Genomic DNA, 23,489 nt, shown 5'->3' on the forward strand with positions numbered 1-23,489 from the left:
AACAGTGCAAGAGGGTTTGTTTATCTCCATCTCCTCATCCATGCTTGTTTCTTGAGCTTTTGATTTTAGCCATTCTGACAGGTGTGATGTAATATCTCCTGTAGTTTTGATTTGCATTTTCCTGATTAGTGATGTTGGGCATCTTTTCAGTGACTGCTGGCTATCTGGATGACGTCTTTGGAGAAATGCCTGTTCATGTCTTTGCCCATTTTGTAATTGGATTATTTGCTGTTTTGGTGTTGAGTTGTAGAAGTTTATGTATTTTTGATACTAACTTCTTATTGGATATGTCATTTTTAAATATCTTCTATATTCAGTAAGTTATCTTTTTGTTTTGTTGATTGTTTCCTTTGCTGCACAGAAGCTTTTTATTTTGATGTAGTCCCAATAGTGTTTTTTTTTTTTTTTTATTTCCCTTGCCTCAGGAGATGTGTCTAGATTAATGTTACTATTGCTGTTGTCAGATTACTGCCTGCTTACTCTCTCCAAGGATTTTTATGGTTTCGTTTAGGCCTTTAATCCATTTTGAATTTGTTTTTGTGTATGGTGATGGAAAGTAGTCCTATTTTATTCTTTTGCACATAGCTGTCGGTTTTCCCAACACCTTTTTGTTGAAGAGACTATCTTTTGCCCATTGCATATTCTTGCCTCCTTTGTTGAAGATTAATTGACCATATAATCGTGTGTTTATTTCTGGGCCCTCTATTCCATTGATCTTTGTGTCTATTTTTATACCACTATCATGCTGTTTGATTACTATAGCTTTGTGTAGTATATTTTAAGTCTGGGATTGTGATACCAACAGTTTTGTTTTTCATTTTTGAGATTGCTTTGGCTATTCAGGATCTTGTGTGGTTCCATACAAATTTTAAGATGATTTGTTCTGGTTCTATGAAAATTGCTGTTGGTATTTTCATAGGGATTGCACTGAATCTGTAGATTGCTTTGGGCAGGATAGACATTTTAACAATATTGCTCTTCTAATCCATGAACATGGAATATCTTTCTATTTGTGTTGTCTTCAATTTGTTTCATCAGTATTTTATAGTTTTCAAAGTACAGGTTTTTCACCTCCTTGGTTAAATTTATTCCTAGGATTTCATTCTTTTTGATGCAATTATAAATGGAATTGCTTTCTCAATTTCTCTGCTACTACATTATTAGTGCATAGAAATGCTATGGATTTCTGTATATTGATTTTGAATCCTACAACCTTATTGAATTCACTGATCAGTTCTTGTAGTATTTTGGTGGAGTCTTTAAGTTTTCTATATATAATGTTATGTCATCTGCAAAGAGTGGAAGTTTTACTTCTTCCTTACCAATTTGAATGCCTCTTATTTCTATTTCTTGTCTGATTGCTGTGGTAGGACTTCCAGTACTACGTTGAATAAAAGTGGTGAGAGAGGACATCCTTGTCTTGTTCTAGACTGTGTGTGTGGGTGGGGAGGGGGCGCTCTCAGCTTTTCACCATTGAGTATGATGTTAGCTCTGGGTTTTTCATATATGGCTTTACTATGTTGAGGTGTATTCCCTCAACCAACCCTCCTTTGTTGAGGGTTTTTATCATGAATGGATGTTGTACATTGTCAAATGCTTTTTCTGCATCTAGGGAAATGATTGTATGGTCTTTATCCTCTTATGATGCTGAAATATTCTTTTGTGAGTCTATGCCCTTATGTTTGCACCAACACCTTCCCCTACCCCCCTGTGAAACATTAAATATGCTAATATTCTCCAGGGTCTTCTGTTTTTCTAAACAGCACCCCATAAACCAGGGAGTGGGTCAGAATAGGAAAGGGCATTCAAATTTTTATGGCCTAAGACTTAGAGTTTCCCAGGCCCAGGCTAGTGGGCCTTAAGGGCTGTTGACAGGATGTGATACTGTTATAGAAATAAAGACAAACACTGAGCTTTCGTTTTTCTCTCAGAACCAGACCATCTTCATGGCATCAGTATTTAAGCACTGATGTACTGACTGCAAGCAAATCTGAGGTTTCATCAGTCACTGTCATCCCCATCCACCTACATCCTCTGATTTGGTCCATGTCCCAGAAGGGTGCACAAGAGGAGTAAACACCCAGTTAGAAACACTAAACATATTTGCACACTGTCCTGAATGCTCCTTCAAACTACTGGTATATAGCTGTGGGCCTTCTAAGGAGTACAACGTGACACAGGAGAGGGCTAAAGGCTAGTGATGTTTTAAACTCACTGGCATCTAACAGTTTGGATTTTAATTTGTTTAAAAACAGAATTTTGAAAAAGTATTTAAAAATACCTGACATCCATGGGGCACTGGGGTGTCTCAGTTGGTTTAGTGTCTGACTCTTGGTTTCTGCTCAAGTCATAATCTCAGGGTTGTGAGATTGAGCCCCGTGTTGGGCTCTATGCTGGGCAAAGAGCCTGCTTAAGATTCTCTCTCTCCCTCTGCCCCTCCCTCTGCTCTCTAAAATAAATAAATCCTTTATAAAATAAAAAAAAAACAATACCTGACATTCAGATCAAAACACTAATCCTTCTAATCAGAGAAAACAATTTATATCTACATGAAAATTACTGTGTCACTAATCCTAGGATATTAAAACTGGAAGGGACCTTAGAAAACCAGATGAAAGCTACAGATAGCCTCCCAGAAAAATGCATATATATATGCATATATATATACACATATATACACATGTATGTGTAATTTTCTTTCAGAGGATTCAAAGACGTGGCCATTCAGGATTCCAAATTAAGATTTCTTCATTTAGGGATGCCTGGGTGGCTCAGTGGTTAAGTGTCTGCCTTCGACTCATGGGCATGATCCTGGAGTTCTGGGATCGAGTCCTACATCAGGCTCCTGCAGGGAGCTTGCTTCTCCCTCTGCCTATGTCTCTGCCTCTCTCTGTGTCTCTCATGAATGAATAAATAAATCTAAAAAAAAAAAAAAATTTAGTCCCATAGCTTTACAGATAAGGATAATGAGGGCCAGAGAGAATAAATGGTAGGGTACTTTTAATAAAAGTTGTTTGCTGTTTTTGTTTTTTGGGGTTTAAAAATGATTTTTAATAAAATAATTTTGTAGGGTTTTTTTTTTAAAGATTTTATTTATTTGAGAGAGAGAGCGCACACAGTGAGAAGGAGAAGCAGACTCCCTGATGAACAGAGAGCCCGATCATGACCTGTGCCAAAGGCAGACTCTTAACCAACTACGCTACCTAGGCACCCCTAAAAGTTGTTTATAGAAAAAAGAAAGCATAGTTGTATAGAAATTAAAATCTGAACTATTAGATATTAGTGAATTTAAAACATCTTTAGTCCTTAGCCCTCTCCTACATCAAAACAAGTGGCTTGTTTTTTTCCAGGTTATCAAACAAGAAGACAAAGTTTACCCTTCTTGAATAATTATGACAACTTATCCTTTTCATGTCAAGGGTTATGTTTTCCTTTTTCCTAAAAAACTATCAATTTATTTCCTTTAAAAAAAAATAACCTATTAGTGAATTAGCTCTTAGTTTCTTAAGACTTTGAAAAGCAGAATTCTAACCAGCCTTCCTCAGTTTACCCCATTTATTCTCATTCCCATAAATGTTCATATAAAGCTAAGGCAGATATTCATTTTGGTTGTTTTTTTTTTTTTTTAAGATTTTATTTATTCATGAGAGATACAGAGAGGCACAGACACAGGCAGAAGAAGCAGGCTCCATGCAGGAAGCCAGACGTGGGACTTGATCCCGGGTCTTCAGGATCAGGCCCTGGGCTGAAGGTGGCGCTAAACTGCTGAGCCACCCGGGCTGCCCATACATTCATTTTGATACTTATGTAAGGGATCAAATGAAGAGATCAAATCAGTATATAAACATCTCTCCCATTCTCTAAAAGGCAATTTTGCATATCTTGTGTAGCCCTTGTTTGCTTAATAAGCTGTTTTATTAAAGTTGAATAAACAGATTTAAAACAATTTTTAAAAATATTTTATTTATTCATGAAAGACAGAGAGAGGCAGAGACACAGGCAGAGGGAGAAGCAGGCTCCATGCAGGGAGCCTGATGGGGGACTCATCCCGAGTCTCCAGGATCACGCTCTAGGCCGAAGGCAGATGCTAAACAGCTGAGCCACCCAGGGATTCCCCCCCCCTTTTTTTAAGATTTTATTTATTTACTCAAAAACAATTTTTTAAATTTAAATTCAGTTAAACATATAGTGTATTATTCGTTTCAGAGGTAGAATTTAGTGATTCATCGTTGCATATAATACCCAGTGCTCATAATATCATGTGCCCTCCTTAATGCTCAGAACCCAGTTACCCCATCCTCCACCCACCTCCCCTCCACTGACCCTCAGATTTTTACACCAGAGATTTTCTAAATCATCAGGGTCAGATGATGAATTATCATGAAGTGAACGCACTGTTTAACTATCACCTCAGTCAAAAGACACATTACCACCATCTCATATGCCCCCTTTCATTCCCTCTCTACCCCAAAGTAACTTTTGACTTTTACCAACCCTTTTTTACTCTGTAAAAAAACAGGATCATATATTTGCTTTTGTGTGACTTCTTCAATATTACGTAAGAACCATCCATATTGTTGCGGGTCATAGTTTCTTTATTTTGATTGCTGTATAGTATTCCTTTGTATGACTATACCACAATTTATTCATTCAACTGATTAATGGCCATTTGAATTGTTAAAAAGACAGATCATCCTCTTTGAAATAAATGTTCCCTGCAATCACCCCTTGACCAGAGAGGGGTGAGTAGAGAATAGTTATATGAGCCTTAAGAAATATGTTGACAAGAAATGGGCAAAGGAGAGAAGAAAAACAGACAATGCATATATATTAGTTTAGAGAAAGTGGAAATTATTTTTCTATTAAATGTGAGACTACACAAGAGTGAAAATTTAAATTCGGGGGGGGGGGGTTAGAAAAATTCAACATTCAGTTCAATTAATATTTTAAAAATTACAGGCAATTTACTTGGTCAATAAATTTACCATTGCAGTGCTTGCTTTGGCAGCACATATACTAAAATAAATTTACCATTTCAAAGTAAGGAAACATTAGGATTATTGTCAATAAATAATAAAAATATAGATTTCACTTCTAAGTTATTAATACCTAGAAGAAAGAAAACAAAAAGGGGGACTGAAGAAGAGAACTTCATTAAAGGAAATCCAACCAAGTAACTAAACTGACTAGTTTCACTCTAAACAAACTGATTAAAAATTATTACAAACTTCAAAAGAGTGCTCTGCACTGGTTGGTGATCCTTGCATGCTTCCTTAGTAGCCTGTATGACCAACCTCTGAGTACTTTTGGTCTTTTTCTTCTGACATTCTCCAGTCCTACACTCCCAGAACTGATGACTGCACTTCAGAAATTGCTCCCACTCTGCAAGTCCTCTATTTTGTGGGGAGAAGAGGATAGCACTTGTTTTCTTTTTTAAGGCCATCCCTCCATCTAAATGCTCAAGCCATAAATGTAATACCTTGATTCCTCTCTCTTCTGCATTCTCATATTAGCACAAAGCCTTGACATTTCTACATCCAACATGTTCTCAAATCCTGGTCATTCCATCTCCACTACCACTACCTTAGTCCAAGTCACCAAGCTGTGTTACTAGCCTGCCATGGCCTCTTACTGGTCTGCTGCTCACTTGCACTGTTGCCCCTCTGAAAAGCTCTTCATCTAATAGAATGACATTTAAAAATGTCATGTCTCTCCCTGCCTAAAAAGGTTCATTGGCTTCCTACTGCACTTAAAATCTAAACGTATGTCAACCTCACTTCATGCCCTGATTCCCCTGGCTCCTGGACTCATGCCGCAGCCTCCTTCAGTTCCCAGAAAATAACTAAACTCGCTGCTGCCACGGGTCCTCAGTACACACTCCCTGTATGGAGAATGCTCTTCCCAGCCTCCCCGTTTTCATTCTTCAGTGTTAGATCTTTTTCCATTCTTTCTCAGCGAAATATTCCCTTCTCAGATGATCCACCTACCCCAGCTAGTGACCCCTCCTCTATGTATTCAGGCATCTCAGCACAATGTTATTTTATTCACCTTCTTATTGTCTGTCTTCCCCTTACTACAATAAGCTCTGTGAAGATAGGGACTGTTAATCTTGCTCACCAGTATATTCCCAGACCTAGCATAATGTCTGCCATTTGCTCAATAAATGTAAATAAAGAAATGGAAGGGAAGAAAAGGAGAGAAGACAAGATCACTTCTTATTCCTTATTCCCAGCCAGGTTAAGCCACCATCCTCTCTCACCTACACTGCCATAGAAGCCTGCCTATCAGTCTCTCTGCCTCTAAGTACCCCCTGCTATCTATACTCAACACAGCAAAGTGATGGTTTTAAAAGACTGGATCATTTCTCTGCGTAAACCATGTTCTCCATCTCAGAGTAAAAGTCAAAGTCCTTACGCTAGCTTACAGGTCCCTACATGACCTCAGCCTGTTTCCTCTGACTTTATTATTTGTCCCCCCAGCTCACTCTGCTCCAGTCACACGGGCCCCTTTACTGTTCTTTGTACAGGCTGGGGACACTGAGCCTCAAGAGTTTTACCTTAGCCATTCCCTCTGCCTGTAAGACTCTTCCCCCAGATATATTTCTAGCTAACTCTTACCCATTCCAAATTTTGGCTCAGTAGTCTCTACTAAGCCTGTCCTATCCTTTGTATTTAAAATTGCAACCTCCTCACCCCCACATAGCCCCTTTCACCTTTTAACATGTCATATGGTTTTATGTTCTTTGTCTGCCCCCTCCAACCTCCACTAGACTATTACCTCCGTGAAGGCAGAAATCTTTGTCTTGTTCATTTATGTATCTCAAGTCCCTAGAACTGTGCATAGAACATAGCAAATGCTGAGTAAATATCTGCTGAATCAGCTGATGAGTCAATTTCAGTGAACTCTTAGTTAAAATATACTTTTCAGTTCACAAGCAGCTATCACACTTTTTTTTAAAGATTTTATTTTATTTGTTCATTAGAGGCAGAGAGAGAGAGAGGCAGAGACATAGGCAGAGAGAGATGCAGGCTCCCCTCAGGAAGCTTGATGGATCTCTGAACTCCAGGATCATGCCCTGAGACAAAAGCAGAGCTTAACTGCTGAGCCATCCAGGCATCCCTATCACATTCTCATCCTTATTGCATGCACAGTAAACCACAGAAGAAATTTCTGTCTATCCCTGGAAATGCTAATAAACTATTATTTTAGTATTTGGTGAAAGGATATGGCTCTGAAATTCCTCAAGTTTTCTGGGCCCAGTTGATTTAACAAACATTTTCTAGATACTTAATGCCAGACACTGCAAGCTGCTGGGGTTACAAGGCTAAGACAAAGTCCTCCTCAACAGGGCCTCAGTCCATGAAGTGGGACAACCATACAGTAACGTATGGTTCATATACAGAGAGGTTAAACGCAAAGTTTTCGTTGGAACAAGAGAGGTGCCTAAGTTGAGAGGCTTAAGAAAAAGAGGATAGAGAAAGCATGTTAGAAAACATAACACCTGAGCCACATCTTGAAGGTGGACAGGTCAGTGAGAGGCATTTCAGCCTAAGGGCAAACAGGCTATTTATGGAAGCCAGGAGAATGCCTGCCCTGTGTGAAACATGATGGTAGGAAAGAGTTAAAGACAAGTGGATGGAGAATACAGTGAAAAGGTAGAAGTAGCCGGTCCTCAAGGGCTTTATGACACTATCGAGTAGAGGCAGCTTTTGAAGATGTGAACAGGTGTATGACAATTACCTTCTGTGGAGGATAGACTGGAGAGGCAAAACGAGACCTCGGACAGTCAGAGGCTGTTGCATGGTTAAGAGAACGCGAGAGGGCCTGATCAAGAACAACGAGGAGAGGAGGGATGGATTTAACAAGTATTTACTTACTTTATAAACTTATCCTGGTCATCAAACAGATGTAGAGAGTGGGAAAGAAATCTAAGGTTTCCGGTTTAAGCAACTGAACACATAATTCACAGAGGATAATCGAAGGCAGAAAAATTTACATAAGAAATAGAAGACCATTAGGAAATCAGAGCGTTTTATTGAACTCAAGCAGCAGGGTGTTTAGGAGGAGGAGGGCGGAGGATGGAACCCTGGGGAACCACGAGGACTGAGGCGGGGGTAGGCAGAAAGAGTACAATAGAGCCGTGGAATTCGTCACCAGCCTGCGCTGCAGACTCGCAGGCCCCGACCTGCAGACGGGAGGGCACGCCGCCGGAGGCAAGCGGACGGACCCACCCGCGCAGCTCGCGATCCCACCCGGCACCTGCGGGGCACTACCGCTACGCCCTCCGGCGGGAGCGAGTGTCCGCTCGCACTGCCACAGTTCAGGCGCCTGCGCCCTCAGAGCCTTGTGACACCTGCAGGGCAGGTAATGAATGGGATGAAGCCTGGCGATGTGGGCAAGGGTCCACAGAGTTTCACAGATCATATTCCATCTGTGGCTGCCCTTTGAGAGAAACGGGAAGAGCTACCCAAAGGCCTCACCCTCATACCTGCCCTCCTCTACGCCACCACACCCAAAGACCCCGCTGCTCTCCACCCCGCATCGTCCCAGATAAACTAACACACGGGGCCAAGCAGGTGGCGGAGTCTAGCCCCGCGCTCACGGTTCCGTCCCCTCCCCTCGCCTCTCCGCTACTCCCAAAACACTTCCTCTCCCTCTTCCGGAAGCTCGGAGGCCCCACCCACTACCGCAACGCCTGGCCTTAGCCAATGGCCTGCTTCCCAAGGAACGTTACCTCTGACCTCGGGGCTCATCAGACAGTGGGACAAACTCCTCGCGAGAGGTGAGGTTGAAGCTGCCTCCGCCATCTTGGAGATGGGAGACGGGCGATGGCTGTGGTCCTTCTGCTAATGCAAACAACAAAACGGGCACAGTAGTCAATGCGGGGGAGCTTATCATCACAGAAACTGTTGACCAAAGCTACAGAAGGAGTGAGGGTGTCAAAGCGCAGCGCAGCGGCATCGATAGCCGCTTCTCCTGCTTGCGGGAGCGGCAGAAGTGAAGTGAGTGGAGGCCGGAAGGATGGTGCAGTCCTGTTCCGCCTACGGCTGCAAGAACCGGTACGATAAGGATAAGCCCGTTTCTTTCCACAAGTAAGTACCCCGCGCGTCTCGCGGGGCTGGCCCAGCTCGGGCTGGGGGCGAGCGGCCGGTTAGGCTCGGGGGCGGGGCCAGCTTGCGTGCGCGCGAGCCCGGATGAGGGGCGGGGTGGGGCAGGGGCGGGGCCAGCGCGTGTGCGCGCGAGCCCTGATAAGTGGGGCGGGGGCGGGGCGGGGCCAGCGGGTGTGCGCGCGAGCCTCGACGAGGGGCCGGGGCAGGCCGGTCCTCCTCGCGGTCCCTAGTCCCCCGTCCCCCGTCCCCCGTCCGCCGGGCGGCGGGTGTACCCGCCTGGGTCGGAGCTCTCGTGCTGCCGCCTCCGGCTGCGCGTGGCTGCCATGGCCGTTTCTTGCGCTCGAGAGTCGGAATCCACGCTCGGGGTTCGTCCGCCGCCTGCCGTGGACGTGTCGGCGCCCCAGGAGCGGCGTCCGTGGGCGCCGCGCGAGCCTCTGCTCGGGGTAAGAGGGCAGCGAGGGCGTAGTAGCGCCTCCTGAGTCAGTACGGAGCCGAGACAGAGGCTGTGAACGTGACGGAGCCGCTCTTTTCCCAGCCTTGGCGTGCCTGGGAGGCCAGCTTCACAGCAGCTCAGGCTTTCGGGGAGGACGTGTGCACTCAGTGCCTAGGGGCCCACCTCGGGGCACCTCTGGCTGTTGGAGGGAGCCTCTGGGACGGCCAGGACCTCAGTTGGCGCGCAGCGATGGGGTCCCAGGTCCGCACAGCTGGCTCGCCCCCGAGGAAGCCCACAGGTCCCGGGGCCGTGATGGCTTTGGCGGCTAGAGAGGCCTGTGGGAGAAACGACCTCGTGATCATCGGATGTCTGCAAAGTGGGACTCGATGGCATTTTCATTCCGCCAAATAAAGTGTTTACAGACTTTAAGTTATTATAAATATGATTATTTACATTATTATTACCAAACCGATGGCAAATTATAGCAATTATACGTAAGTAAATAATTACAAAAGCAAAATTTAAGTATTCCGTCAGTTTTTTTGGTGGGGTCGTGTGTAACAGGGGATGTGGGTGCATTTTATGCTTAGTAGAAGAGGGACCCAGGGAAATGAGTGCCTTACCACGCAGATCTGAGTGTTGATTGATGGACCACCACCACCAGCCCCATCCTGCCCTCCACCTGCAGGACGACTGAGAGCACCTAACACTCCAGGATCTACTTCAGTATATCCTGAGATCACTTCTTCATTTGTTGGAATTTCTGAAAGCTGATGAATTGACTTCCAGTTCTTTGAAAGTGTAGGAATAGATCAGAAGACGGTGACACTGTTATGTTACAGCCAGCTCTGCACAACCCCGTTTCTAATCAAAGAATCTAAAAATGTGGAAAACCCTTCATTGGTACTAGAAACTAAGGATGGCGTTCACACATCAGAAATAGCTTCTGCTGGCTGTCAAATGATTGGGTCAAAGGAGGAGCTGATCTGCCTCTCCTTCTTACCTATAAAGAACAATTTTTTGGAAATAGATGGGAATTATTCTCACAGAACTCCATCATGAACAGCCTGATCATTGTAGTGTGTAAGACAGGAGGCCCAAGGGGCTGAATTTTACTGGTGATGGCTACCATCTGTTGTATTTCTGGAGGCCATTTCCAGCAGAGATCTTCTACCACTTTCTACATGGTGGCCCAGTGGCAGCAGCTGTTCTGGGCAAAGAAAAGAACTGTCCCAAAGATTGGTTAGTTCTTCATGATAGCAGAGTCCAGCTCTGGCATACCTTATGTAGAAGAGAAGCTAGAACATGGAGTTGAAGCATCCTTTGGCTTTCCAGTTTCCCCATTTCACTAGATACTTGACTTGGAAAAGTAAAATCACAGTAAATATAAACCCTTTCTAAGCCCACTTTTCTGGGCCAGATGGACATATTCCAGTTGATTTCGAGGTAAAATAAGATCAATAATATTCTTATGCTGGAATTAAAAACAAATCAGAAGACTAAAATAAATTAAAACTTTTATTTTTTTAAATTAAAAAAATTGGGCAGCCCCGGTGGCTCAGTGGTTTAGTGCCGCCTTCAGTCTGGGACGTGATTTGGAGACCTGGGATCGAGTCCCACGTTGGGCTCCCCACATGGAGCCTGCTTCTCGCTCTGCCTGTGTCTCTGCCTCTGTGTCTCTTGTGAATAAGTAAATTAAAATCTTTTTAAAAAATAAATTAAAAAAATTTTAATTTATCTATTCACGAAAGGCAGAGACCTATAGGCAGAGGGGTAAGGGGGCTCCCTGCAGGGAGCCCAATGCAGGACTAGATCCCAAGGACCCCGGGATCACAACCTGAGCTGAAGGCAGATAGATGCTCAACCACTGAGCCACCCAGGTGCCCCAGTAAATAAAAACTTAAAAATTAAAAAACAAATAAGAACTTCCCAAACCTGAGGAGAGACTTGGGCATCCAAGTTCATGAAACTAATCAACCACCCCCTTTCAATTCCAAACATATAAATAAATGAATACATGAAAATTTAAATTTATCATTATGATTTGACTATAATTCGATTAATTCATATTTGTCAAATTGATCCTAAGAGAACTAGAACCTTCTTTTTCTGCAGTATGTAGATATAAACATATAATTTTATTTTCATTGATTAAAAAAAATCAGTACAGATTTACCCTATAGTATATATTTTACTTGAAACTCTTAGTATCTTTGACATAAAAAGTTAAACATTAATAAATGAGACAGAGAAGCTATATGATTACCCTTGTATATTTATTTTTTTAAAAAAGATTTTATTTATTTATGTCTGAGAATACACAGAGAGGAGAGAGAGAGGCAGAGACACAGGCAGAGGGAGAAGCAGGCTCCATGCAGGGAGCCTGACGTGGGACTCAATCCTGAGTCTCCAGGATCAGGCCCTGGGCAGAAGGCGGCGCTAAACCACTGAGCCACCCGGGCTGCCCTACCCTTGTATATTTAGATGTGTGTGCAATACCTGTATCACTTAGTGAAAGTTAGTGAAAATAAGTTATTCATTTATTTGAAAGTAATGGAGGGAGACCAGTGATAGTACTGCACATGTCCCTTGACTTCCACTTCCAGCTTCCCATCATCTCCTCTTCCCATTGCATGCATCTGTCTGCATGGCTGACCTTCAATATGTATGTTTTTACATTTTGTAAATTTTTAATCAGCCTGTCTTATTTATATTGTTTGCATCATTGTTTCTGACATTCTCGTAACCACCCTGTGATCAAAAGATTCCTATAACAAATACTGCTTTTTATTTTTTATAAAATTTTTAATTTAAATTCTAGTTAGTTAACATACAGTGCAATATTGGTTTCAGAAGTAGAATTCAGTGATGCATCACAGAGAACACCCACAAATACGGCTTAAAAAAAAAAATTCCATGCTGAGAGGGTTGACTTATTATCACACCCTAGTAGTTGGTCATTTTATTTATAGGATCTTTAAAACATTCTTAACTCAGGTGAATAAAGGCACAACTAAAAACCGTCCAAAAAAAAAAAATTGCAGAGCTAGTGTTTTAATCAAATGTCCCTTAGCTTGTAAACAACAATATAAAATGGTTCTTTCCTAAACATGAAAGTTTAGATGTGCTTTTTTTTTTTTCTTTTAAAATAAGGTCAGAGAACTGAATTATCTCTTCTTCTTAGGTTCCCTCTTACTCGACCCAGTCTTTGCAAAAAATGGGAGGCAGCTGTCCGAAGGAAAAACTTTAAACCCACCAAATATAGCAGTATTTGTTCGGAGCACTTTACTCCGGACTGCTTTAAGAGGGAGTGCAACAACAAGTTGCTGAAAGAGAATGCTGTACCCACAATATTTCTCTGTACTGAGCCACATGACAAGGTAATGTGTGTTTTAATATAATGGATTTTCTATTTATAAAATTCATGTTTTTATTGTGGAAAATTGAAAGTAATGTAAAGAAGATCAGTGTTACCTAGAAGCCATCACTGGTAGATAACTCACTGTTAACAATGATGTACTTTTTAAAACTACAAAGTGTAGTTTATTAAAGTTAAATATACTCACACTAAGAAAGTCAGTCTAGCTTTGTAAGTTACTTTAAGGTCACTCTGTACTACTTACGTGTATGTTGATAAGTTTTGGGTTTTCTTTTTCAGTTCCAAAGTATTTCCCCCTCAGTTTAAGTGTTTTGTATTTAATAAAATCTTATCATTCTCTCTTTTTTGCATCCCATTTCTACTTCAGGTGAAAAAGTATAATTAAAACTTAAATTTTTTTGTTTTAAATTGTTTCTATCTTAAAGATTCACAAAAAAAGTCTTTTTTTAAATCAAAGTGTAATTGACACATGATGATGTTACATTAGTTTAGATGTACAACATACTAATTAGACAAATCTGCATATTATGCTGTGCTCACCACACTGTAGCTACCATCTGTCACCACACAAAGCTATTAGAATACCACTGACCATCTTCCCTATGCTATAGCTTTCATCCTTGTGACTTGAACACATAACTGGAAGCCTATACGTTCCACTCATTTTTCCCATCCCCACATCCCCTCCCCTCGGCAACTATCACTTTGTGCTCTGTATTTATGGGTCTGTTTCTACTTGTTTGTTTTTTCACTTGTTTTGTGTTTTAGAGTTCACATATAAGTGGAATCACATGGTATTTGTCTTGCTCTGACTTTTTTCACTTAGCATAATTCTCTCTAGGTCCATGCATGTTGAAAAATGGCAAGATCTCATTCTTTTTTATAACTGAGTAATATTCTTTTTTATAACTGAGTAATATTCTAATGTGTGTGTATATATGTATGTGCATGTATAGATATATGTGTATATCCTCCCCCCCCAACATACACACACAGAACATCTCTATCCATTCATCTATTAATGGACACTTGGTTTGCTTTCGTATCTGGGCTATTGTAAATAATGCTGCAGTAAACATAGGGATACATATTTCAAATTAGTGTTTTCATTTTCTTTAGGTAAATACCCAGTAATAATAGAATTACTGAATCATATGGTAATTCTATTTTTAAGTTTTTGAGAAATCTCCATACTTGTTTCCACAGTCACTGCACCAATTTGCACTCTCACCAACAGCACATATCCTTGCCAACACTTGTAAATTCTTGTCTTTTTGATATTAGTCACTCAGATCTAAAATGATAACTCATTGTGGTTTTGATTTTCATTTCCCTGATTTGGTAATATTGAGTATCTTTTCATGTGTCTGTTGGCCATGTGTATGTCTTTGGGAAAAATATCTGTTCATGTCCTCTGCCCATTTTTTAATTGGATTTTATATTTCTTTGGTGTGGTGTTATCTAAGTTCTGTATATATTTTGGTTATTAACTCCTTAGCAGGTATAGTGTTTGCAGATATCTTTTTGCATTCAATAGATTGCACGTTATTTTTATTTTATTTTTTAAAAGATTTATCTATTTTAGAGGGAGCACTGGGGGGAAGGTCAGAGGAGGAGAGAGTATCTCAAGCACACCCCCTGCTGAGCACAGAGCCCCCCATGTGGCCCCCCTTCATAGCCTTGAGATCATGACCTAAGCCAAAATCAAAAGTGGGACACTTATCTGACTAAGCCACCCAGGCACCCCAGCACTAGGTTGCATTATAATTTTGTTGATGGTTTCCTGCACAGTGCAAAAGCTTTTTGTTTTGGTATAGTACCAATTGTTTATTTTGCTTTTGTTTTCCTTGCCTGAGAAGACACATCTAGAAGAATGTCTCTAAGGCTGATGTCAGAGAAATTACTATGTTTTCTTTTAGGATATTTATGGTCTCAGGTCTCCCAGTTAAGTTTTTGTTGGTGTTTTTTTGTTTTGTTTTGTTTTGTTTTTTTAAGATTTCATTTATTCATGAGAGACATAGCGAGAGAGGCAGGCTCCATGCAAGGAGCCTGATGTAGGACTTGATCCCAGGATCACGCCCTGAGCCAAAGGCAGATGCTCAACTGCTGAGCTACCCTGGCGTCCCTCCCATTTAAGTTTTTAATCCATTTTGAGTTTAGTGTTGTGTATGGTGTAAAAAAAAAAAGTCCAGTTTCTTTTTTTTTTTTTCATGTAACTGTACAGTTTCTCCAGCACCATTTATTGAAGAGTCTTTTACCTAATAGATATTCTTATTTCCTCTGTTGTAGATTAATTAATTAACCATATAAGCATGGGTTTATTTCTGGGCTTTCTGTTCTATTCCATGGACCTATGTGTCTTGTTTTTGTGCCACTTTTGATTACTACAGCTTTGTAGTATATCTCAAAATTGGGATTATGATACCTCCCGCTTTGTTGTTTCTCAAGTGTGCTTTGGCTGTTTGGAGTCTTTTGTGGGTTCTGTACAAAATTTTAACATTATTTGTTCTAGTTCTGTGAAAAATGTTGTTGGTATTTTCATAGGGATTGCATTGAGCCTATAGATTGCTTTGGGTAGTATGGACATTTTAACAATGTTAATTCTTCCAGTCCATAAAAATGATATATCTTTCCATTTATTTGTGTCATCTTCAATTTGTTTCATCAGTGTTCTGTAGTTTTTAGAGCATAGGTCTTTCACCTCAGTTAAATTTATTCCTAGGTGTTTCATTCTTTTTGGTGTAATTATAAATGGAATTATTTTCTTAATTTCTCTTCCTGCTACTTCATTATTAGTGTATAGAAACACAACTGATTTCCATATATTAATTTTGTATCCTGCAACTTTACTTATTACCTCTAATAGTTTTTTGTTGCAGTCTTTAGCATTTTCTTTGTATAGTATCATGTCATCTGCAAATAGTGATAGTTTTACTTCTTTCTTACCAATTTGGATGCCTTTTATTTCTTTTTCTTGTCTGACTGCTATGGCTCGGACTTACAGTACTATGTTGAATGAAAATAGCAAGAGTGGACATCTTGTCTTGCTTTTGATCTTAGAGGAAAAACTCTCAGTTTTCACTACTGAGTGTAATGTTAGCTGTGGGTTTTTCATATATGGCCTTTATTATTTTGAGGTATTTTCCCTCTAAGCCAGCTTTTTTGAGACTTTGTCATTGAAAGGATGTTGAATTTTGTCAAATGCTTTTTCTGCATTTATTGAGATGATCGTGTGATTTTTACCCTTTGTTAATGTAGTGTTTCATATTGATTTATGAATATTGAACCATCCTTGCATCCCTGGAATAAATCCCACCTGATAGTGGTGAATGATCCTTTTAGTGTATTGTTGAGTGTTTAATGTATTGTCAAATATGCCTGTATTTTTGTTGAGGATTTTTGCATCTTTGTTCATCAGGGATTTTGGCCTGTAGTTTTCTTCAGTGTCTTTGTTTTTGGTATTAGGGTATTGTTCACCTAACAGAATGTATTTGGAAGCTTTCCTTTCTCTTCTGTCTTTTAGAATATTTTGAGGAGAATAGGTATTAACTCTTTAAGTGTTTGATAGAATCACCATCTGGTCCTGGACTTTTTTGATTACCTTTTCAATTTCATTACTAGTGATTGGTTTATTTATACTTTCTATTTCTTCCTGTTTTGGAAGAGTGTGTGTTTCTAAAAATTTAACCTTTTCTTCTAGGTTGTCCAACTTATAAAAATGTCATTCTTAAATTCCACAGGGGTTCTTTTAAATTGTTATTTGTAGTTACTAAACTTGAACCTACTTTGCATTATTGTTGTAGAAGGAAGATCTTCTGGAGCCACAAGAACAGCTTCCCCCACCTCCTTTAACACCTCCCATTTCCCAGGTTGATGCTGCTATTGGATTACTAATGCCTCCTCTTCAGACCCCTGATAATCTCTCAGTTTTCTGTGACCACAACTATACTGTGGAGGATACAATGCACCAGAGAAAAAGGATTCATCAGCTAGAACAACAAGTTGAAAAACTCCGAAAGAAGCTCAAGACTGCACAGCAGAGATGCAGAAGACAAGAACGACAGCTTGAAAAATTAAAGGAGGTTGTTCACTTCCAGAAAGAGAAGGACGACATATCAGAAAGAGGTTATGTGATTTTGCCGAATGACTATTTTGAAATAGTTGAAGTGCCAGCATAAAAAAAAAAAGATATTTGTATTGGCTTTTAATGGGGCAACACCACACATCCTCTTCTAGCCTATAAAGGAGTTTCATTTGAAAAAATAACACTTGATTACTTGTATAAAAACAATTCAGAATATTTTTTTAAATAAATTAGATATATACTGTAAAATTGTAAAATTTTTGTTTCTAATTTCAGGGTTTTTACATTTTAACAAAATATCTTAAAAGTTAAAGACTAACCTCAGAACTCCAATATAAGTTGGTTTCAAATTGAGGAGTTTTGTTTTTTGGGTATTTATAGAAATGTAAAAATGAGAAATAAAGTGAATGTGAACAGTATAACAAGGACAATTTAAGTTTAAAATTTAAAATTAATGCAGGTTATTAAAGGAATTTAGTTACATTGTAAGTCAGAAGTATAGGTCAGATCACGAGATGTAACTTCTCAGAAAATATATATATTCTTATTCACATATTCTTATTTGTAAAGTCAGAAGATTTATCTTTCTTAATCACTTATCAAAAATAAGTTGACAAGTCAAAACTTCAAAAAATAAATTGGTTATCTTCAGAGCAGAAAATGAAGAGTCATTCTATACCTAGTCAATGTAGGTAAATAAGGATGAATCATTCTTTAAAAGTGGGTCTGCCTTTTTTCCCCACTAACATTATTAAACCAGAAGTGTATTTCCAGTGGAAGAGACATTCTTCAATAAAGTAGGCATTGTTATTAAACAAGTAATAAAAATGGGGGCCTGATCCATAGTATGCCTTTTTCTTTCATTACCCCCAAGCTTAAGGAGCATCTAGTTCCCAACTGTTGTTATATCTGTATACAAATCTCTAACAAATGTGTTGTGTCAGTAGAGTTTGATTTCTACTGTAATATGACCAATTGATTTTGGTCACATCTTCACATAAAAAAGGATTTCTTCACTTTTAACACAAGTTAGAAATTATATCCCATTTATTTAACCGAGTGATTTGTATTCCAAAGCAACCTAATATGTAGTGTTTGTTATTGAACGTTGAGATTTAAACACTGAAGTTTCTGTTCAAACTATGAGTTGTGTTCTGACGTGAGAAGTTTTAGTTATATATTTGAAATGAAAATATGTTCTGAGTAAACAAATACTGCCTTAGGAATTATCTACTTAGATTTAGAATAATTATTCCTATTATAATTATTTTACATTTCAGAATACACTGAGGTAGTTGAAGAACAGGTCTTCTAAGGCAGTATTAAAAATATGAAACAATGACATTCAAAAGTGTCTTTTGTACATGTGGTTTTCAGTGTAATTTACTGCTATGCTGCCAGTGGATGATACCTTGATTTTTTATGAACCAGTATTTCAAAAATAGAAAATTATAATGAGAAGATTACTTGAAGTTATGTGGTCTAATGCATACAGAACTAACTCTAATGAATCAGAGGATGTTTTCTAGTTATTCATGGATCTCATCACTGTTTTGGAAACCCATGAAGTAGTGTGTGTATGTGTCCCCAAAACTAAGAATCCAACATTGAATTGTGAAAGTGGCAATCCCAATTACTTAGCATCGTAACATTATGATTTAACCTGGAGTTTCTTTTCCTAACAAACATAAATCCCTATTTGGAAAGAACTGAGCAAGCAGCATGTATACCAGCTGTTTGCATTTAAATAAATTGTCATAGTTTAACATAGGGAGTTTGAGGTACAGGTGGTTATTTCTGAATATGAGCTGTAACATTTGGTGAATGTTTTAAAATTTTATTTTGTCTACTGTATTGTTTATTTCATTGCCACATAAAGGAAATAGGTTCTGTTCAAGCATGTTGAAATTCAGTCTGGAACAAATGTGATGGGGAGATTTATGTGAACTGCAGCATATTCTGAAAGATTACATTTATTTTAAGCACATACAGTAACATACTAAAATTTCCATCTATGTGTGATGATGTAATCTGGCAATACTGATAAGTAACTTTCTTAATAGAACTGTTAGGAAAGCATATAAAATCATAGAATTTTAGAACTAGAAGGGACTTACAAATGATTGAACACTAGCATAACTTCCAAACCCTGCAGAAATATGTTTGTAAAATATCCATAACAAGTCGTTTACCGTTTACATTTAAGCAGTTATTCTTCTGAGATTCTTTAAAATGGGTTTCTGGTTTAGGATAGAATTAGTTGCCATTCTTTTTATACTTGGTTATAGTGGAAATATAATCTTCACTTTGGACTGCTTCATAGTTTGAACCATCAAATTCCGAGTTAAAGACGTTTTAAAATTTTGTAAAATAATTTAAATGTTTAGTAATTGTATACCTGTTATGTGAACTAAAAATAATTCTGTTATTGCAGTAAACAGTGTAAAATTATTAGCAAAACTTTTTACTTGGAAGTCCAAGCACATGAAATCTTTCTTTTCTAACTATAATTTGTGTAATCCCTTTCTTAGAAGTGTGACAGTAATGATGAAGGCAAATGAAAGTTTCACTTGATATGGATTTTTTTTGGTTCAATTAATATTCTCTGATCATCTTTAGTTATTAAAAAATATACATACATATCCAACACTTATGGCTTTTATAAAGTCAGTAGTAAGCAACATAAAATAATAAAAGTGCATATGATCTGTAAAATGAAAACTCCTGTTTAATGTTCCAGAATTTTTTAAAGGCAGCCATCCATAAATAGCATTTAAAGGAAAAAAGAGCAGATTTACAAATCTGCTTGATTATTACTCTTCCTGATATTGGCAACCATGTGAATCAGATGACCAGTGAGTAAACAGCATTGCTTTTATGATGGTAACTGGTGTTTCTGAGCATTATGATTTTATATATTGTATACTAAAATACAATCCTTGATGTGAAAAAAAATATTAAAGGCAAACAGTGTTTTACAAACAAGCAAAAAAGCAGTTATAATTATTGTACTTAAAATAATGGAAAAGTTTGCTCTTAAAATTTCATGTCTTGATATCTTTTTTACCTTGGATGTTGTTTTATTCTATTGAGAATTTTTTCTGAATGATAAAATATTTTTTAAACTCAAATCTATTAAGAATTTATATTCTTTTCTAAATTCATAGTATTTGGGGTTTTGAGATGATCAAATTCTCATTTTTAAAATATCCTAAGGGATATGAATAAATGTCCTTTCTTTTAAACTATTTTTGGTGAGACAAACTATATGATAGTAACAATAGACAAATGGCTTCTGGAATGGCTGCATGTTCACCCTAATTACCATGATTGGTTAAAAAAAAATTTTTTTTAAAGAACCATTTAAGATCTCTGCTTATTATCTTAAGGTCATACAGCAAATGAAACATTCAAGAAAATCTAAACCTCTAAAAGAATTTTAAGAGCCTGTGGTATTTATGCTACAACTTATTCTAGCCCTAAACCACTACCATCACCGTCACCACCACCCCCCCCCCACACACACACACACACACAAAGCCGAGCGCTACAGAAACTCCATTCTGAGTGGATATGGCCAAGAAGATAATGTTCACTCCTCAAGTACCCACTCAAGTCTTGTGGTATCTCCCAAGGAAGAAGAGGCAGCCAGTATTCCCATAGCCCCTTAGATTTGTGTTTCAAAGGCTAATCTGTAGGCAAGTGCAGCCAAAATGTCAGGACTCCCTCCACCCAGCTTCCACTCAGGGTGGAGGAGTTACCTCAGGTGCAGCAGGCCAAGAGTACCAGGACTCCGATCACCCTTTTCCTAGGTGCTCATGGGGTGACGTTTCCATGCCCTGGGGAGGCAAGCCAAGAAGACTAGAAGCTACCATCTCCATTGAGTTCTGATCATAAAGCAAGCTATTAACCCTGGAGAAGCAGATCATGGCCCCTACCAACCATAGCTAAGAGTAGCAGCATAGAATTTTTATCCCCTCCAGGGGAGATGAAGTCATGAGAACAGAGAGGTCTGAAGCTCTTACCAAAGGAACTGATTTTATCTGACAGAGTATGGGGGAGATTCAGGACTAAGGGAGCTCCCAAGGACAATGAAAAATTAAGTGGTAAAAAATTAAAAGGGGTAGCTCCACCAAATTAACAAGCTAAGTTATTTTTAGGCTAGGTAATTTACTAAAGAGAATAGGGAAAGGGGAAAGAAGAGCCTTCCTGTAGTCATAACAAGCCTCAAAGACGGGACTCAAAAACTACCTCTGCAAAAAGGCCTGAATCTAATCAGATCAGACTACAGAGCAATTTAAGCTCTAGGACATCATCAAAAACAATAACAAAAAAAAACCCAATCCACTGACATGGAACTAACATCTGAGTTTGACACCAGCAAAGGCAGATAGTTTAACAAAGAGATCGGGAAAATAGAGAAAGGCCTGTTAAAAGCTCTATTCTCCAGGTCATGAGGTGCATGCTCAAGGCTGCAAAGATCTTACAATATATATAGTCAAATCTGTCCAGTTTTTAACAAAAAGTTATGAGATATGCAACGAAGTAGGATAGTGTAACTCATACGAGAGAAGGGCAGGGAGGTGAGGGGAGGGCAGGTAACAAACTGTGAGAAAGGCCAGATAACAGAATTAACAAAGACTTCAAAGCAGCCATTATAATTAAGCTATGTAAATATTAGTTCCAGAACTAATAGAAACTATGCTTAAATAAGGAAGGAATGATGACAATATCTCATCAAAAAACAAGTATCAAGGGGATGCCTGGGTGGCTCAGTGGTTGAGTATCTGCCTTCAGTTCAGGGCATAATCCTGGGGTCCAGGATCAAGTCCCACATTAGGCTCCTTGTAGAGGGCCTGCTTCTCCCTCTACCTGTGTCTCTGCCTCGCTGTGTTTCTCTCATGAATACATAAAATCTTACAAAAGAAAGTATCAAGGAGGTACAAATTTTTAAAAAGGATGTTCTGGAGGTGTAAAGTGCAATAATCAAAATGAAAAATTCACTGGAGGGCAGCCTGGGTGGCTCAGTGGTTTAGCACCGCCTTTAGCCCAGGATGGATCCTGGAGGCCCGGGATTGAGTCCCACACGGGGCTCCCTGCATGGAGCCTGCTTCTCCCTCTGCCTGTGTCTCTGCCTCGCTCTCTGTGTGTCTCTCATGAATAAATAAATAAAATCTGAAAAAAAAAAATTCACTGGAGAATCTTAACAATTGTTTGAACTTGCAGAAAAATATCAATGAACTTGAAGATTGATTACACAATCTGAAAAACAGAACAAAGAATGAGGAAAATGAGCAGAGCCTCATACCTCAGAGCCTCAGAGAAACCTAATACCCCTAAACACATCAATATATGTATAATGGAAAGACCAGCAGAAGGGAGGATGGAATAGAAATGGTGGAGAGAAAAATATTTGAAGAGGGGTGTCTGATTGGCTCTTGATCTTGGGCTTATGAGTTCAGGCCACACCTATGGTATAGAGATTACTAAAAAAATAAACTTAAAAAAATATTTGAAGAAATAATGGGTGAAAAATCCACACATTTGATAAAAAACACTAATCTACAAATTCAAGAAACAAAAATACTAAGACGAATACAAAGAAATCCACATCCAGATGCGTTCTAGTAAAAATGATCAAAATCAGAGAAAAATGACATATGCAAGGGAACCCTGATAAGATTAACATCTGATTTCTTACCATAAAAAATGAAGACCAGGAGGCAGTGGGATGACATTCAAAGCGATGAAAGAAAAACTTTTTAACCAAAAATATCATATGTAAGCAAAACTATCAAAAATGAAGGTAGGGATCCCTGGGTGGCACAGCGGTTTGGCGCCTGCCTTTGGCCCAGGGCGTGATCCTGGAGACCCGGGATCGAATCCCACGTCGGGCTCCTGGTGCATGGAGCCTGCTTCTCCCTCTGCCTATGTCTCTACCTCTCTCTCTCTCTGTGTGACTATCATAAATAAATAAAAATTAAAAAAAAAAATGAAGGTAAAGGAGGTTTCCAGGAAAATGGTGCAATAAGAAGCACCAGCAATCTGTTTCCCCACCTAAGTAACAATGGCATTGATGTAATCTATCTGATATAAATATTTGGAACTCTGGAATCTATTGAGGGCTTGCAACTTCCAGAAGAAGGCTTGAATGGTAGACTGTGGTTAATATCAGTCAATTTCAGCTATTAGCTTATTTGCCACCTCCACCTCCATAGTAGGCAGTGGAGGAGTTACAAGAGAGAAGCTTGTGTGTAGATGGTGAGAACTATGGTGAGCAATGAGGATCCTGTTCTCCAAACATCAGAGATCTGTATTCTAAAACATGATTGCTATTTTGATCATAAAGGTGAAGACACAGGGCAGCCCAGGGGGCTCAGTGGTTTAGTGCTGCCTTCAGCCCAGGGTGTGATCCTGGAGACCCAGGATTGAGTCCCATGTTGGGCTCCCTGCATGGAGCCTGCTTCTCCCTCTGCCTCTGTC

The 23,489-nt window shown here is 39.2% G+C and overlaps 1 protein-coding gene and 1 long non-coding RNA gene across 4 annotated transcripts; one reads left to right on the forward strand and one right to left on the reverse strand.

Annotated features, from left to right (window-relative positions):
* Positions 1-3,944: 3,944 nt before the first annotated feature.
* On the reverse strand, positions 3,945-8,873 carry LOC118350969 (uncharacterized). Its single transcript, XR_004805672.2, has 2 exons — positions 8,735-8,873; positions 3,945-8,353 (listed from the first exon to the last, which is right to left on the reverse strand). It is a non-coding gene; the product is annotated as an uncharacterized LOC118350969 (long non-coding RNA).
* Positions 8,874-8,953: 80 nt separating this feature from the next.
* Positions 8,954-19,586, forward strand: THAP1 (THAP domain containing 1). Of its 3 annotated transcripts, XM_025443755.3 has the most exons (4): positions 9,288-9,553; positions 9,646-10,037; positions 12,728-12,923; positions 16,726-19,586. In XM_025443755.3, the coding sequence occupies exons 2-4, from the start codon at positions 9,985-9,987 to the stop codon at positions 17,098-17,100; spliced, it is 624 nt and encodes a 207-aa protein (XP_025299540.1). In that variant the 5' UTR covers positions 9,288-9,553; positions 9,646-9,984; the 3' UTR covers positions 17,101-19,586. The 3 variants fall into 3 exon arrangements, with proteins under 3 accessions (XP_025299426.1, XP_025299615.1, XP_025299540.1); XM_025443641.3 differs by lacking the exons at positions 9,288-9,553; positions 9,646-10,037 and adding an exon at positions 8,954-9,092; XM_025443830.3 differs by lacking the exons at positions 9,288-9,553; positions 9,646-10,037 and adding an exon at positions 8,954-9,092 and having other exon boundaries at positions 16,792-19,586.
* The last annotated feature ends 3,903 nt before the right edge of the window (positions 19,587-23,489 follow it).

Source organism: Canis lupus, chromosome 16, assembly GCF_003254725.2.
Source record: "Canis lupus dingo isolate Sandy chromosome 16, ASM325472v2, whole genome shotgun sequence".
In the NCBI taxonomy this organism is placed as follows: domain Eukaryota; kingdom Metazoa; phylum Chordata; class Mammalia; order Carnivora; family Canidae; genus Canis; species Canis lupus.